Source organism: Magnolia sinica, chromosome 1 (assembly GCF_029962835.1).
Source record: "Magnolia sinica isolate HGM2019 chromosome 1, MsV1, whole genome shotgun sequence".
Lineage (NCBI taxonomy): Eukaryota > Viridiplantae > Streptophyta > Magnoliopsida > Magnoliales > Magnoliaceae > Magnolia > Magnolia sinica.
Genome location: NC_080573.1, coordinates 93,978,309 through 93,996,205, shown reverse-complemented (window position 1 = coordinate 93,996,205; position 17,897 = coordinate 93,978,309). Strand labels below are relative to the sequence as shown.

Here is a 17,897-nt window from a genome sequence, read left to right as displayed (position 1 = left end):
TATTGGTGCAATAAAAGTGTACACCATGTTTGTTTATCATCAATTTCAAGAAAATGAGCAGGATGGAAAATGTTTTATATTGATGTGATAGTTTGAGATATATGGATTCCAAATAAAATGGACGATTCCACAAAATAATCAATATGCATTTTAGTATTTTAGATTCTCTCAATATCTTATAAATATAAGATTTTCACTTATCACCAAAATAATGCTTTACAACGTGAAAATGTAAGGGCACACATATTTAATAGAGTGAGATATCAATCAGACACCATGGTAAGCCCTATGAAGCTCAGCTTTTGTAACACATACTGCAGTTGTTGTGGAGGATTTTGGTCATTTACTAAAAAAGTCTTATCATTGATATTGATCGTCTATGATGTGGGGTCCATACTAGATTACTCATCCATATCCATCTCAAATTAATTCAATTGAATGAATGATCATAGCCATTATACAAATTTTTTTATCCCTTTATATATGTTTATTAAACAAGTTTACACCCAGATCCATAGCTCAAGTGGTAGACTGAGTGACAGATAGCTTGTTTCAACCCAGAGGTCTAGGCATCGATTCCTAGTGGCGGTGGCAAACACTGAAGTGTGAACTGACAGTGTTTATACTAACAAAGCTAACAGGAAAAAGAAAAAAGGTTTACGATTATCTTTATACATCAGCAAAGAGGCGATATGTTTTCGCATCTAGAATTATTTGTCGAACTGCGGAAATTGCACCCATCAACGCTACCACTGAAAAGACCGACGCAATACAGGTATTTCCCCAGAAAAGTAGACCCCGTTTGGATGGCTTGAAAGCCACATTATAGAAGACCACAGGCAAAACAAAATCCAAAGGCATGAACCCAAAAGCTCCAATCAACGCGTTGATGTCTCCAAAGAAAGGGAGCATTGCAGCGATAATCGTTCCAACAATGACTGCTACCGATCGTGAAACCAATCTAGGGATAACATTACGGGTGGAAAATTGCTTGCTCTTTGTGTCCGCAAGTTTCCGTTCGAGCACTTCGTTCATGGGTTGCAAGTAAACCTGCATCAATCAATGAGGATTAACCAAAGTCAGATTTGGTGAGATGGACTTTACAAGCCCATTGATGATGGGAAGTATCAAATTGGATATGATTAATATAAATCAAGTTCCGTTTGGATGTTCCCATTTTGGCAGCCAAGGATGTAGTCCCACCAAATCTAAATTGAGATAATGGAGGGAGACGAGTACACTTTAGATTTGAGTTGAAAATTTTGAGCAAAAGTGATGCAAGGATGGACGTGATGGGGTCGATCGCCATCTTCCACATGGGGATAATTACTCTAAATCCACGGAGCATTTCTGGACTCTCATAGATTCCTCAAATCCACGAAAAAAAAAAATAGAAAAATAAAAATAAACTTTAATAAATTCAAAAATAAATTGATTGATGATAAAAATGAAATTACAATCCTTTAAACAGTGATATCAAATGTAGGAAGAAGTTTTCGAATCAAACTCTAACTTAAACTCCCTAAAAATGTGACTTACTATAAATAATGAACTTATTATTTATAGACGGTCATGATTTCTATTAGACTTCATGATTTTTGGCCAAAAATAGTAAATGTCTAATTTGGACTAACCAAATTATTCTCCTAATTTTTCTAAGCTCTTTTCATGTTAGGCATGACTCCTAAAGCTCAAAGGATCAAGGGTCATGATCGAACTAAAACTTACTATAAATAGTAACAACGAAATTAAAATGGACTTTTGACCATCAATCTAATGAAATCTCCCAAATTCGGCATGGGAAACCCAGCGTAGCAGGTTAGTTGGTTAAAGTAGCTTCTCCTATCCTAATATCATATATTGTACGTCGAATAACTCATTCTGATTTGCTAGATATGTCTGCTTTAGGGTTCTGACGGTCCTGATCACTTCTGCCTCCGATCGGGCCTTCTCTGGTCCATCTTGGCCATGAAAGCGTCCGTGACCCGCTCTACATCTAAAAAGGAAAACACACCTACCTTCTTTTCCATTTTGTGGTGTGACCCAAACAAACGGTGGAACCAATTTCAGCCTAAATAACCAAAGCAATCCCAATTCGGGGGTGTATCCAAACGCACGCCATTACTTATTCCAATAACTCGATGCTTGAAGTGTTTGATAACCAAAGATATATTTTGCGTTCTAGAGACGTGCTTACCACACCGACGGCCGATACTTGAAGGAGTGTAAAGATGTTTGTCATTAGAAGAAACCACTTAGGTACCAAGGACTTTCCACCGACCAAGAAGTTGCTGAGGACAGTGCCGGCTGCCTGATTGCCAAACGCCCAATAGCCAGATATTGCAACACTGAAGAATGTTGCGGTTACGACCATGTAACAAACACAGAGTCCCTTGAACATTTTTCCCTTGACGGGAGGCGCTAGAGTTGCCTGCACAAAAAGAATATATTAGTTTCGTTTTGGTTCATTTTCAACAAAAACAATTCAAACATTTGTAGAAATTATTCTGAAATGATTAAAATCCCATATAACATGAATTTTTATCCCTTAATATAAGATACTTTCATTCAATATTTTAGAGAAATGCTAAAGAAATTTATGGAGAGAATGATTGAAGAAGTGATCCCATAACACAAACCAATGTAGCACACTTATGCAAAATCTAGGCCATTCAAGAGGTAGGCCCCACAATAGGCATGTTCATAGGGAGCTGCACGTCATCAATGGCCTTGATCACGTATGCGCAGGCCACCAATTCTACTATTGCCTGGCCAGTATATATGTTAGCTGAGATGTGTCACTCTAATTAATCCTTCATGCACTGATGAATGTTTAATTAGTAGAACTACATTAGAAAAATTGATGGATTATCCATCTGATCAAATGGGTCTTTGGACCACCACTTTTTCAATTAAGATTGGATTCTGATTGAATTGTCCCACATCACTACTTGTTTCTGACCACACATTCCACACTACATTTCTAGTTACTGGTATAAGTTGCATGAAAGGAAAGCTTCAAACCTGTATTTCTGGAATGATTCCATTCCCATATGTCGTAGCGATGATAGAAATAGCATTGAAGATGCCAAACAAGCGACTTGCTCCTTCGTTGGTTATGGAGTAGTCTTTTGGTGGAGCCTTCGAAGAATTCCCTGTAACAAAAATGCCTTTTGTAAATTTGACTAATTACAAAAACCATCCTCAGTCTCCAGCGAACAAAGATTTCTCACCTACATAAATGGCACCTGCAGTCGAACATGCACTATAGCATAGAGATAGAATCAATGAAATGAGGTTGATGTGCCTGAGGGAGTGAAAAGACGGAATCTGAGCCAAAACCAGCATTAGTATGCCAAAGATGGCTACGAATTCGTAAAGCTTCATGGGGCCGTTTGGGTGGGAAAGCACGTATATGAACTGCAAGATCAATGAATAGATCTTAATCAATTAATTGTATTTGAAACAGCAGCAGCTCTACATGGAATTTACGATTGCAATATGTGTTTATCTGTAGGGACCATCGAGTTGAGTTGTGTTGCCGGGTTTATGAACTCTGGTATGGACAGGGCAGATCAAGCAGGTGGATCTGAAAGAAAAACTTTTGGGGTGTTTCTAGCTAGTTATATTACTGGCAAGCCACTACAAAGATCTCGGCTATACATGTGTATACCAATCTAAGTTCATGACCATTGGTGTACTGAGTCAGCGTTCTGATGAGCCATGTCTTGAAAATTCCTGAAATTGAATAATTCTTATACATGGTTCTAGGACTCGATGACTCTACTTGAAATTTAGCTGAATCAACACACCTATCCGCTAAGAAACATGCTTTTGGTAATGACTTGATCTGGGCGAAAGTCTCTAATATGAGCTTGAATCTTATTTTATATTAGACATTAATTTATATATTTTTGGGTAACGCAAATGTACTCTTATTTAATTATTAAATGCTGAGTGAGAGTCAACTAAAGACTTGTTTAAGTCTTTAAGTTGACCCAATCGGGCTTGATGTAGAACATAGAGTAACTGTTGCACAGCACACCAACAACGCAGTGAACCGAGATCCAATCTTTGGTCTCACCTACAAACGATAAACAAGAAGAAATATAATCTAAAGATAGAATCAAAGCATACCAAATAGACCACAAGACAAGATATACGTGAAAAAATCCCAACTAGGGTAAAAAAATCACGAGTGCAAACTTCCACTATGAAGAAAAACGAAGATTAGAAACAATATAATAACCTCTTGATGCTCCCATGCACAAAGATAACCCTTAGAATAACTTAGAAAATCCTTTCTCATGCCTAAAATAACCCTAATAACCTCTATTTATAGTTTAAGCAACTTCCCTTTCGCACCCTTACGAAACCGCCTTAAATTTCTACAGTCCGTGTGAAATCCGCATAAGATTTTGCATAGCTTCGACTAGTCGAGCAGGCTCCTCGACTGGTCGAGCAACACGAACCAAAAAATAATTTTCAACACTGGACTTTGAGTCGAGCAGCCACTCAATCGGTCGAGCAGCCCACTCGACTGGTCAAGTAGCACCAGATGAGGCTCCACATTCTCAACAATCTCCCACTTGGAGACACATCGTCATAATCCTTCGTCTTCTACATCTGGAGTACACCACATCCCCGTCTTCAAGCCTGAAAACCAATCAAAGCTGAACAGAGCTTCAGGTTCTCCTATGTGACCACCTTGATCAGCATATCCGCAGGATTCTCATTTGTATGAATCTTCTCCAGAGCAATCGATCCATCTTCCAGTAACGAATGTATAAAGTAATATCTGATGTCAATATGTTTGGTCCTTGAATGAAAGGCTGAATTATTAGTCAAGTGTATTGCACTCTAACTGTCACTGTACAGCTTGCAATCTGCTTGCATCTTTTCCAACTCTTCCATGAAACCTTACATCCACACCATCTCCTTACATGCTTCTGTAGCTGCAACATATTCTGCTTCCGTTGTACTGATAAATACTATCTTCTGTAAATGAGAGACTCAACTGACTATAACACTATCCAAAGTAAAGACATACCCTATAGTACTTCTTCTGTTGTCGATATCACCTGCCAAATCTGAATGTACGTAGCCTTGTAGATTGATTTTCGATCCTCCATAACATAGTCCTACATCAACAGTACCTACCAGGTATCTAAGGATCCACTTCACAGCTTCTCAATGTGCCTTCCCGGGATTATTCATGAACATACTAACAACTCCCACTACTTGAGCAATGTCCGGCCTCGTACTTACCATAGTATATATGAGACTCCCAATACCTGACGCGTATGCGACTTTAGCCATGTAGTCTCGTTCCTCCTGCGTCTTCACACCTTGCTCCTTAAAAAGCTTGAAGTGATTGGCTAATGAAGTGTTAACCGGCTTAGCACCTCTCATACTGAATCGATCAAGTACCTTGACTATGTGATTTACCTGTGACAAAACTAGTTTCTTGTTTTCTCTATCACGATTTATCCTCATGCCTAGGATTTGTTTTGTAGCTCCTAAATCCTTTATGGCAAATTCTCTAGACAGTTGTCTTTTGAGATCTGAGATGTTCTTCATGCTTGATCCGGCCACAAGCATATCATCAATGCACAGAAGAAGGATGATGTACGACGTATCAAACTTCTTTAAATAGCAATAGTGGTCTGCATGACATCTCTTAAAATGTTTCCCGACATGAAATTGTCAAACTTCTTATACGCCTCGGGGCCTGCTTCAGGCCATATAGACTCTTCTTCAGTCTACACACATTATTCTCCTTTTCTAGTGTCACGTATCCTGTCAGCTGATGCATGTGTATCTCTTCTTCAAGGTCCCCATGAAGAAAGGTTGTTTTAACATCTAGCTGCTCTAGATGTAAGTCCTCTGTAGCCATTATACTTAAGACCATGCAAATCGTAGACATTTTCACCACAGATGAAAATATTTCAGTGAAGTCGATACCTACCTTTTGTTAGAACCCTTTCACAACTAATTTAGTCTTGTACCATTTCGAACCATTGTGCCCCTCCTTCAATTTGTAAACTCACTTGTTATGAAGAGCTTTCTTACTCTTAGGTAGAGTGACTAGCTCCCACGTACGATTAGACTCAAGAGAGTCCATCTCATCATTCATGGCCTGCTCCCACTTAACCCCTATATCTGACTGTAATGCCTTTTTAAAACACTCTGGTTCACCATTATCTATCAGAAGTAAATAATGTAAGGAGGGTAAGTATCGGACCATGGGTCTCCTCGCCCGAGTAAACCTCCTCACAACCAGTGTCTGTGGTTCTGCGTCATAATGCTCATGTGTATGATCATCTTATGCCACTATAACACCCATGTCTAGTAACTCTTCTAACTCTACGAATTATTTCTCATCGGCCTTATTTTGCTGTACATTGTCCTTTTGAATCACCTTTTCATTAAAGACTACGGTTTTGCTTCTAATGATTTTTCTGTTTTCTGTATCCCAAAAAGGTAGCCAAAATCATACTACCCCTAGCCTATAAACGTGCACCTCTTGGACTTCGCATCCAACTTGTTTCCATACTCTGCATTAATATGAACATATGAAGTGTAACCAAACACTTTAAGATGTGCAAGGTTCACTTCTTTCTCAATCCACGTTTCTTCTAGTAGCCCAACCTCCAATGGTGCTGAGGGACTTCTATTGATGAGATATGCAACAGTATTCACAGCATCTGCGCAAAACGTTTTAGGCAACCCTACATGTAACCTCATGCTCCTAGCGCACTCAAGAATAGTCCTGTTAATACGCTCAGCCACACTGTTCTGCTGCGGTGTCCCTAGAATCGTTTTCTAATGTTTGATTCCATTTACAACACAATACTCCTCAAATCTTTTATCACAGTACTCTCCCCCATTATCTAATCTGAGACATTTTACTGTTTTACCTGTTTTATTTTCTACCGTTACTTTCCACTTCTTAAATACATCAAATACATCAGATTTATGCTTTAAGAAATAGACCCACAATTTTCTACTAGCATCATCAATAAAAAAAATAACGTGAGCCACCAAGAGATGATACCTATGCTGGTCCCCACACATCAATGTGTACAAGCTCCAACAGATGCGTCTTTGGAGCGCGTCCTGTTTGAAACTTACCCTCTTCTACTTGTTATACATGAAGTCCTCATAGAATTCCAAGTCTATAGACTTCAGCCTTGATAGTTTCCCTTTTGACAATAGTACTTTCATCCATTTCTCACTCATATGTCCCAACCTCTGATGCCAGAACTGCCCATTTACTCCAGTTGATGCGACTGCGAGTGAAATATACAATCGTGAAGTCACATACAAGATACCTTCCTTTTTGTCTCGAGATATCACCAAGGCACCTTTTGTGATCTTCTAGAAATCACTAGTGAATGTTGTCACATATCCGGTATCGGTCAACTGCCCCAATGAGATCAAGTTCTGTTTCAGACTCGGTACATGTCTGACATCCTTCAATTTCAAAGTCGTTCCGTCTTTCTGACTTATATGAACATCTCCCTTTCCAACAATACTGCACGGCTCATCATCACCCAGGTAGACTTTTTCGAAGTCACTTGATACATAATCACGCAGAACTTCCTTACATGAAGTGGCATGAAACTAAGCACCCAAGTCTATGACCCCAAGACTTATTCCTTGTATCAAGAAACAATATCAACACCTCTGTGTCACTCTCCTCAAATAGATTCACTGAATCCTTCCCGCTTTGAGAGCTTCCTTCTTGTTTCTTAAGTGCTCTGCAATCACGTTTTATATACCCCTTCTTCTCACAATGCCAACATCCGTCTTTGTCTTTCGGTCCCTTGGACTTCTTCCTTCGCTTAAAACGTCCATGTTTATTGTCTCATTTATTTAGTGATCTTCCTCTTCCTTCAACATTTAAAGCATTCCCTGAATCCCCTGAAACTCTTGATGCCTTTCTTCTAGCTTCATCGCTGAGAATTAGACTGGTCACATCATTGAATTTTAGCTTTGTCGATCCTGAAGAATTGCTCACAGCAATCACCAAATCATCTCAATTGTTTGGCAAACTGGACAAGATCAATAATGCCCTGACCTCATCTTCAAAAACAATGCCAACGGATTCCAACTGGCTCGTGACTATATTGAATTCGTTGATGTTCAGCCACTCTCCCACCATCTGACATCTTTATCTCGAATAGATATTTCATAAAATAAACCTTGTTGGACGCTGAGGGTTTCTCATATATCGTAGCTATGACTTCCATTATTATGTAGTCTTCACCTTGGATATATTGAAGGCGATGCTCTTAAACAAAGAGAGTCAGATCGTTCTTAAAGCCTTCCAATTCAATAAAGACCATTCATCATATGTCATCTTCTCTAGTTTCTTCTCTTTTCCTCCTAGAGAAATATAGAATTTCTTCTGATATAAATAATCCTTCATCTGTATCTTCCAGAAGGCAAAGTTTGAACTATTAAACTTCTCAATTCTAGTCTTCCCTTCTTCTGTCATCGCTCCCACTTGAACTAAACCAATAGCTCTAATACCAGTTGTTGCGCATCACACCAACAACGCAGTGAACCGAGATCCAATCTTTAGTCTCACCCACAAACGATAAACAAAAAGAAATATAATCTAAAGATAGAATCAAAGCATACCAAACAAACCACAAGACAAGATATATGTGGGAAAACCCCAACAAGGGTAAAAAACCATGGGTGCAAACTTTCACTATGAAGAAAAACGAAGATTATAAACAATATACTAACCTCTTGATGCTCTCATGCACAAAGATAACCCTTAGCCTAGCTTAGAAAACCATTTCTCATACCCTAAAATAACCTTAGGAACCCATATTTATAGTTCAAGCAACTTCTCTTTCGCACCCTTATGAAACTGCCTCAAATTTCCACAGTCCGTGTGAAATCCGCGTAAGATTTTATGTAGCCCCGACTAGTCGAGCATGGGCCTCGACCAGTCAAGCAACACGGATCAAAAACAATTTTCAATGCTTGACTTTGAGTCGAGCAGCAACTCGACTAGTCGAGTAGCACCAGATGAGGCTCCACATTCTCAACAATAACCTAGAAAGAAAGCAATAAAGTTTCAACATGGTTTGATAGATCGAGGTCCCTTGAGCAGACCAATCAAGTCAATTGATCGATCAATCAATTGGGTTGATCAATGTAAAATAGGATTTAGATGAAAAACTTGTGGAATAATTTTTACTCAGTTCAATCAATTGATCGATCGATCGGAACAAATTTAATTTTATGGATTTTATTCTCTGAATGTTTTGTAACGTTCTGATCAATCGACGGTCAATCATTCAAAACAAATTTAAATTTATGGATTTTAGTATATGAACATTTTGTGCTATTCTATTCAATGAATCCGATAATGATCAACGGAATGGAGAAATCTGCACGTTTTTCCTATTTTGCTTCCTTATTTGTATAGTTTTTTCTTTTTTAATCACGTCTTAGAGTTTATTTAAAAATATTTAAGCATGCAAATTTATTTATTTGGATAGTTTTTTATAAAATTTTACAAATTCTTTTATTTCTCTCCTGAATTGGGGATGTTTTCATGTGGATTCAAAAGGACATTATGGATTCAAAGTGTTTATTGTTTGATGAAGACACGGTAACCTACATCCTCATTGTGTGATTAGAAGACCACAAATTTCGGTAATCACCGTAATTTTTGGATCATACCCATGCTGCAGGGTGGTCCACCAATCCAGTAGTCCGATCACCTTACAGATAAGGACTCAGACGGCCAAACATTTCCTTTTGGTCGTTTGTCTCATTGAGAAAGAACCTAACCAACCTTAAGGGTTTGTCCCCCCAAAAGAGTACATCCAACAACCGCACCATAGCACACTGCAAATTGAATTGGGCCCACGTAAAAGCGGCCCCACCTTGGTCCTGCAAATCCAACCGCAAAAACACTATCAGTTTTTCTTATTTTCAGCATCGCCCAAGTATCAGATTGATCAATGGGACGTTTCTGACCATTAAATAATAATAATACTAATAATAATAATAAGTCCACATTTCAACTTCAACAGTCCAAACTGGATGGCATCATCTATCCAAGTGGGTTATCCGATTCTCACCAGCAAATCTAGGTTTTCTGATCAAAACCATGGATCTGATAGCTCGGACAATGGACGGCAAATTTGGGAGCGGATTAGGTGAGACCCCGGATCCACGGAGATGGGTGGGACCCCTGACTGTGGGGCCCACTGTGATGTATGTGGCTACATCCACGCCGTCCATCTACATTGAAAGCTCATTTCAGGGAATGATGCAGATTCAAATCTCAGGTAGACCATAATACAGTAAACAGTGGTAATCAACCATTAAAAACTTCTCGTTGCCCACAAAATTTTTAGATCAAGATGATATTTGTGTGGTCTCTTCATCTAGATCTTTGTGACCTTAATAACAGGTTGGATGGTCAATAAATGGCCCCCATGAAGTTTTTAACGGCGGGGATTCAATCACTATCATTTCCTGCGTTATGGTCCACATAAGATTTGGATCTGCTTCATTTTTGGGACGATGCCCTTAAATAAGCTTCCAAAATGATTGGACGGTGTGGATTTAAGGCACATACGTCACTATGAGCCCCGCAATCAAGAGTCCCACCCACCTCTGTGTATCCAGAATCTCACCAAATCCTCTCGGGGCAAAATTCTCCGGAATTAGTGCCCTACGATCACTGCACTATTCCTGACTGATGTCGACCATTACCTTATTTTATCTTTAGATGTCTATTTTTGACTATTCAACGCGTCGGTATCTTTGATCCATCCCTATTCTATGGTTGGATCCACCCGTAGCTGACCAGTGTAGTAGTTACAAATCTCATCTTGGTAATTTCTCGGCCTAGAAATTTCACAAGAGATTTTCAGAATTTTACCCTTTTTTATTTATATATATGTACATAAGAGTATTTTAAAATATTTATTATAAATTAACTAAATAAATTAAAAAATAAAAATATATAAATACAAGAAATTCCTAAATTTTCTTATTACAGCTAACACCCCCAATAATATAGTGATAAAAACTTTCTATTTTAGTAACTGCGAGATTTTGAAAATATAGTGATACCATCATTTAATCAATTTATTACGATAACGTTGCAAGATATTCAAAATGTTGACCATATTTGTTAAAGTGCTTATTTTAAAATGGATCTAACTTTGGGAAGTGCAACCTACCGAAAGATATGACGGAAGTGTCTAACAAATGAATCTCATCTCGTTATCTTCAATTGTTTATTGTTTCAGTCAGAGTGCATGTGCGCTCTTCCTTGATGTCTGGCATTGGAGCCATTGAGAAGGTGGGCCACACCATAAAGATCTGTTGGTGCAATAATGAAGCTGATCTTAAGCAAGGACATGGCATCTAAATAAAGGTTCTTTTGGTAATCCATGGAACTAATGTATTATAGTATAGGACTCAACTTTGATTGATGGAGCCACTCAAAATCATGTACCTTCTCGGCAAGTAGGAAACCTTTGGATGATTGGGGGGCCTCGCACTTCAAAGAAAATTGGGTGGTCTCGCACTTGAAAGAAAACCCCACATTGGCCAACATAATATTAAATTTACTTCTCAATAGCTTGCTATTGGGCTCTTGGTGTTGTGTGTTGTGCTAATGCAAGAGCTGGCATGTCGCTTCAATAGAAGGTTCTGGAGGCCAAGTTCAAAGTATGAAAGTGGAGTAGATGCAGCTGATGGCCCTTGTTATGAAGCCTATCTTGATGCATGTATTATATATCCACACAGTCCATTCAATTTTGCCAGATCATTTTAGAGGTCGTTCCGCACCATAAAGTAAATAGTTTTGTTTTAATATAGAGGGTTAGAAATCCAAGGTGAAAGCTTGGAGTACATCTAAAATCATTTCAAGAGTTGCATGTGTGTCATTAGGCTTGGGCACATAACCCACTGATGATATACCAAAACAATTAAATTATCAATTAATTGCATCACTATAATTACTTTAACATAATGATTTGTGCCGTCCAAAGATTGTCTATATGAATCAATGGTTATAAACCATTGGTTAGTCACTCGGATGTGATCTTGTGCTTGTAGCTTATTCAAGACTTAGAATTTTATCATTTTTTGGGCAAAGTAAATATTTAATTGGGCTTATTACAACCATTAATGTTATATGTGTGTGTGTGTGTGTGTGTGTGTGTGTGTGTGTGTGTGTGTTAGTACACCCACTATCATTTCACACTTCACTGTTAGCCACCCCGACTAGGAAATCAATGCCAAAACCTTGGTGTTGAAACGAGGTATCTTTCACTCAGTCTACCATTTGAACTATGCATCTGGGTGTATGTCAAACATTACATATATACACTAATTAAAAATATTAAAGTTGATTATTAATTAAATTCAAACTCCTATAAATATACTATGTATAACTATTTTTGGATTGCGTGATATTTTTAATCCAGTTTGTTAAACACAACAAGAGGATTTCAAATTTAGTGGGTTTCAAATCCACGCTCCCAAACAGACACTAAGGGTCTATTTGAGAGGATGGATTTGGAATCCATTGGATTTAAAATGCCATAGATTTGAAATCCTCTTATTGTGTTTACACCTTGAATTCAGAATCCCTTGCAATTCAAAAGTAGCTATACATAGTATATTTACAAGGGTTTGAATTTAATTAGTGTATGTATATAATGTTTGACACAATGGTTATAATAAACTGGCTGAAATATACACTTTGCTTGGAAATGATGAAATTCCAAGTCTCAGATGGGCCACAAGCACAAAATCATGTCAGTCACTAACCAACCAATTTTAACCTTTAATTTACATGGACAATGTTTGAATGACACATATCATCCTATTAAATTAATTATAGTGATGTAATTGCTAATATAATTGTTCTGGGATATCATCCGTGGGTCATGTGCTCAATCAGTTAATAGCCTAATAACACACGAGTTACACATACAACTCTTGAAAGGATTTACATGCAATCAATGCTTTTATCTTGGATTTGAAAGCCCTTGAATTTGAAACCCTCCAGTTACTTTATGTGCCAAACCAAACAACCTGAGAATCAGCCAAAAAAGAAATCACATATGCCCACTGTAATGTTTATTTGCCATCCAACCTGTCGATAAGGTCACCCATACATGGATGGGGGGTGGGGGTGACAATTATCAGCTAGATCCAACACGTTTGTGGCCCATAAGAAGCTTTTAATGGGCAATCACTATTGTTTCATGTGGTGTGGTCGACCTGAGATTTGGATCTACTTTATTTTCCTGTTCATGACTCAAAATGAGCTAACAAAACAGATGGACGGTGTGGATGCAATACATACATCAAGGTGGGCTCCATGGTTAGGGATGCAGCATATTGGGTGAGGCCAGGCCGCGCCTAACCCGCTCCTCTTCTGGGTAGGTATGAGCCCTCTGGAGTAGATAATTGGGTAGTCTCGCACTTCCAAGAAAACACACGAAAAATAGACCACATTGGTTCTTCTATCCTCCTAACATTAAATTAGCATATTATCACAACAACTTGCTATTGGACCCGGACCCGCGAGTATGGCCATGTGGTGCACTACAGCATGAGCCAGCAGGCCACCATAATAAAATATTTTGGAGACTAGGGTTCAACGAATCTCTCCAGATACGTACTGATTTCATTTAATGAAAGATAGAGCTAGTCCATATCAGTTTAAATGGCCCAATCCTCACCCGGTTCTGGCAATGATTGTCGCTCCTTATATTTTTGGTCTTTTGTGGTCACAATACCAAAAGAACACCTGATGCGTACTTTATCTTGGCCCATGCTTTTTAATTTTTGTGGTGGGTGTAAATACTTTTTTTTATTATTAAATATTATTTCATTACCTAAAATATCTTCAGCCATGTCTCTGAAACGAAGCTGGCGCCGGCCAAGATGTGCTTGGTGTTCGAGAACAAGGGAAAGAAGGTTGTAGGAATAAAAGGTGACTAAAGCACCAATAGTCAGGCACATAACTCCAGCCACCCAGCCTAAGAAGGCAAACGCAAATGGCAGGCTCAGAAGTGCTGGTGCTACAATTGAAGTTGTCAAATGATAGCCACAGTGTAGCCATGAACCTACAAATGCCACAACCACGTTAGTTAGTTGTCTGATAATTCTCCAATGAGCTGTTTGATTTTTCATTTTCATCCGGTAAATATCTTGTAAATTATTATTTATTATTATTTACACATGTTTGGAAGCTGGTGAGTATTTCTACATCAAGAATTGGTCTGAAAAAAGTTGGCTTAAATTTGTGGGCCCATTGTGATGCTTGTGACATATCCACACTTTCTACTCATTTTACTGAAACATTTTAGGTACGAACTCAAAAATGAGGAAATTCCCATGCTCAAGTGGGCCACACCACAAGAAATAGTGGTTGTGAAACTTTCTCTCTTAGAAGGTTTTTTCTTCCTAGGATCACAACATAGTTAATTTCCCTACTAACCTATTCATAAGGTCACAAGGACATGGACAAGGGGAAAACACATATATCAACTTAGATCCAAAACTTATTGGGGTCAAAAAAGTTTTTAACAAAGACATTCAATTCTCATTGTTTCTTATGTTGTGATCCCCTTGAGTATTGGATTTGCCTCACTTTTGAGTTCATGTCCTAAAATCAATTGGCCGAATAGATGGATGGTATGGATAAGCCATATATATATATATATATATATATATATATATATATATATATATATATATATATATATATATATATATATGTGATAACGGGCTCCACATGAAATTAGCACTCTTGTCAATTTTAGTGTTAAAAATCAAGCTGTGAACCTTTACATTGAAAATGGTGTTAGAATTATATTGGTAAGGCTGTCAATCTTTGGTGCTCCAATTACATTGGTAAGTAATTATTACATGTTTATGTACATTTACAATGGTCCTGTTTTCGAGGTAGCAATGTATTTACAAATAGGTGAGACTGTAATAATTACTTATTTAACAAGTATTTACTGAGGATTTAGAAAATCAAATAGGCCTTACGGAAAGGTTTAGAAACATATATATCAGGTTTTATTAGAATAATTAGTCTAAAAGATTTGATCAAACAACCAACTTAATATATATGCCATTTTCTCATGAAAAGGTCTTTGACCGGTTAGACCCCAAATTATGGTCCACCCAGTAGATAATTTCCAAGCAATTAAGTCAATACAACATCCAGCTCTCCCAATATTATATTGGCCCCACTGTAACGATGACCTAGTGCAAAATTTAGCTCCATCTATTTATCAGGTGGGCCACACTGAAGAAAACAATTTCGAGCCATTGATAAATAGCAAAATTATAATTCTAGTCCAATCACTGAGTGGATTTGGCCAACTTGGCCAACTCTTGTATGGGGCAATCCTCATGGTGCATGCATATGAAGAATTGGGTGAAAGTAGAATGAGTAGAAGTATAACGCTTCCCCCAGATCACAAGATGCAATTATTATGTATATTATTTTCTTCTACCATGCGCCTTTGCAGCTATCATCAAATAGATTCACAAATAATTTTCTCAGTTCTAACCATTTTTTTATTCCATTTTTCATTGAAAAATCACACCTACTTATTGGCTGTTTATCTACTATGAGAAATTCAATCTGTAATAGTAGCATTCAATATGTATTTCTTTGTATCTCATCTATCATCTTAAGATGTACCCAAATCTAGAGCAGTCTCACAAATTTGTGAATTCATAGATGAATTTAGACTTGGAAAATTATTAGCCATGTGATGGAAATTTTCTTTTAGACATCAAGAAACACAGTGGGTGAAAAAAATCAGAAGATTTGAACCGGCCGGCCGACATTGCCAAAATAGAAGACGATAGTAATGTTGCATATATAACTAGTGATAGCAATGAGAGAGTGCTCTTCCTACATGTAAGTAAGATTTGTGGCGTTTTGGTGTATTCTCTTGTATCATTGCAATGGGGTTACTAATTCATTTTTTAAACTCTAATCCACCAATAAAACGGTTGAATCATCGACTCTCCTGAGGTGAAACGGCCCTCTCATTTGGGTAATGTTAAGAATTATTTTAATCAGAATTTAAATATTAAAAATAAATTTCCAAATTAAATAAATAACATTAATAATAATATCATTACTTATTAGAAGTTTGATTAACAAGCCCATGTGGGGATTACTTGGGATCTCCAGCATGGACAGTTGGGATCAAGAGGGCCTCATGGCCATTGATCCAATACTTGGTCACTTCCAAAAAGCGCTATTTTATTATTTATTTATTTATTTTCTTGCAATGGCTCATCTAAGAGGTGGTCCACTAATTGAATGGTTTGGATCAACCACCTAGTCGAGCATGTTTTTACACCAGCATAAAAGTATTTCCACCTTTTTACGTGGAGTAATTATACAAAGTTTCTCTTCTTCTCTCTTGGTTTTTTTTTTTTTTTTTTTTTTAAAAAAAAAAAATTGTTTTATTTATTTTTATTTTTCTATTTTCTCACAACAGAATCAGCAATACAACGACGAAAGAGAAGAAGAATAATATGAGATACAAGTAGTATTTATTTTACGGGCTAGAGAAAGAAAAACTGAAAATACGAAAACTAGATAGAAATTTACACGACTAGATTATAAATGAAAATTTTCAATAAAAGAAAAATCAAATACCTTTAGATTTGAGAACAAAAAGAGCGCCGGCGTCGAGCTTCTGAGCATCGATAGGAGACGGACCAAAAGGAGATGGAGATGGATTAAGAGGCGTCGGATCAAGTCTCAGTTCTTCCTCTCTATGTTCGTTGATGGTCCCCATAGCAAGAAAGAAGGGAAGAAAAAAATCAGATGGTGGAGATGGAGATGGCCCAAGAAAAAATCAGAAGAGAAATCTTATATGGCTGAGATACGAAAGATCAATGCAACTGAGCTGCACCAGCACCGATCCAACCCACCACTCCTTTTTTGTTGCTAATCTATCCGAATAACGACAAAATGTTTAACTGCAGGTAGAAGTAGAATGGATTTAATTGCCAAAATTTGCTACAAAAATAGCTGTGATTTTGAATATCCAGTGATATTATCGTGATAACTTATGAAACAATTATTTCTCGAGATTAACAAAGTCTTAGCGGTTTTTAATTTCTGGCCATTTTATCTTGAAATTACCATGCTTTTAACGTTAAAACCATTTAGAAGAAAAAATAATTCATATTTATATTTTAAAATCATTAAAATATTTGTAATTGTTGGGGATTGTGCCGCAGAATCACACATAGATGGATCTAGGATAGCAATCCAAGAGCATCAAGCAAATACAAGAGAACACAAAGATTTAACGTGAAAAACCCTTTCGAGAAAAAAAAACCACAGCACAAAGCGACAAATCTTCACTATGAAAGTAGAAATTACAAAGGGAAAATACTTACCAGAATTCAGTAATCCTTAAATCTCTCCCTTGCTTCACCCTTTTAGAAAACCTAGAACCATTTTAGAAAGCCATAGAATACCTCTCAATCCTGCTTACACCCATATATATAGTTGTAAAAAGAATTCCAAACAAAATCGGAAAGAATCCTAAATGAAATTAGAAACAATTCCTACACTTTCACAGTTTTGCAAAAAAATATGCACAGAATCTTATTAGATTTAAGACATTAAATACAACAATCTTCACTATGTCTTTAATCTTTAAATATGTAGCTTTATGTCCTCTTATCTCATCTCTGTCTCTCATCTTAGCTTCATCAATGCTCTTCGTGCGCACTCCGTCCTCCTATTACATCATCGCCAAGCCTAAAGAAGTTGCACAGAACTTGAACTTTTCTATATGAACAACCTTGGTGAGCATGTCTACTGGATTCACAGTGGT

At 37.4% G+C, this 17,897-nt stretch overlaps 1 protein-coding gene across 2 annotated transcripts; it reads right to left on the bottom strand.

Annotated features, from left to right (window-relative positions):
- Positions 1 to 643: 643 nt before the first annotated feature.
- Positions 644 to 16,957, bottom strand: LOC131251744 (GABA transporter 1-like). Of its 2 annotated transcripts, XM_058252668.1 has the most exons (7): positions 16,703 to 16,955; positions 13,902 to 14,132; positions 9,824 to 9,921; positions 3,234 to 3,420; positions 3,025 to 3,155; positions 2,198 to 2,431; positions 644 to 1,050 (listed from the first exon to the last, which is right to left on the bottom strand). In XM_058252668.1, exons 1-7 carry the CDS (start codon positions 16,842 to 16,844, stop codon positions 670 to 672), a joined length of 1,404 nt encoding a protein of 467 aa, XP_058108651.1. In that variant the 5' UTR covers positions 16,845 to 16,955; the 3' UTR covers positions 644 to 669. The 2 variants fall into 2 exon arrangements, with proteins under 2 accessions (XP_058108651.1, XP_058108658.1); XM_058252675.1 differs by lacking the exon at positions 13,902 to 14,132 and having other exon boundaries at positions 16,703 to 16,957.
- Between the last annotated feature and the right edge of the window lie 940 nt (positions 16,958 to 17,897).

What these genes read in the sequence shown, in the direction of transcription:
- LOC131251744 (XM_058252668.1), bottom strand. Translation starts at nt 16,844, where the DNA reads ATGGGGACCATCAACGAACATAGAGAGGAAGAACTGAGACTTGATCCG. An exon ending in CATGGCTGAAGATATTTTAG is followed by an intron (nt 9,922 to 13,901) that starts GTAATGAAATAA and finishes TTGGATTTGCAG; the next exon opens with GACCAAGGTGGGGCCGCTTT. An exon ending in GAATCATTCCAGAAATACAG is followed by an intron (nt 2,432 to 3,024) that starts GTTTGAAGCTTT and finishes CTTTTTGTGCAG; the next exon opens with GCAACTCTAGCGCCTCCCGT.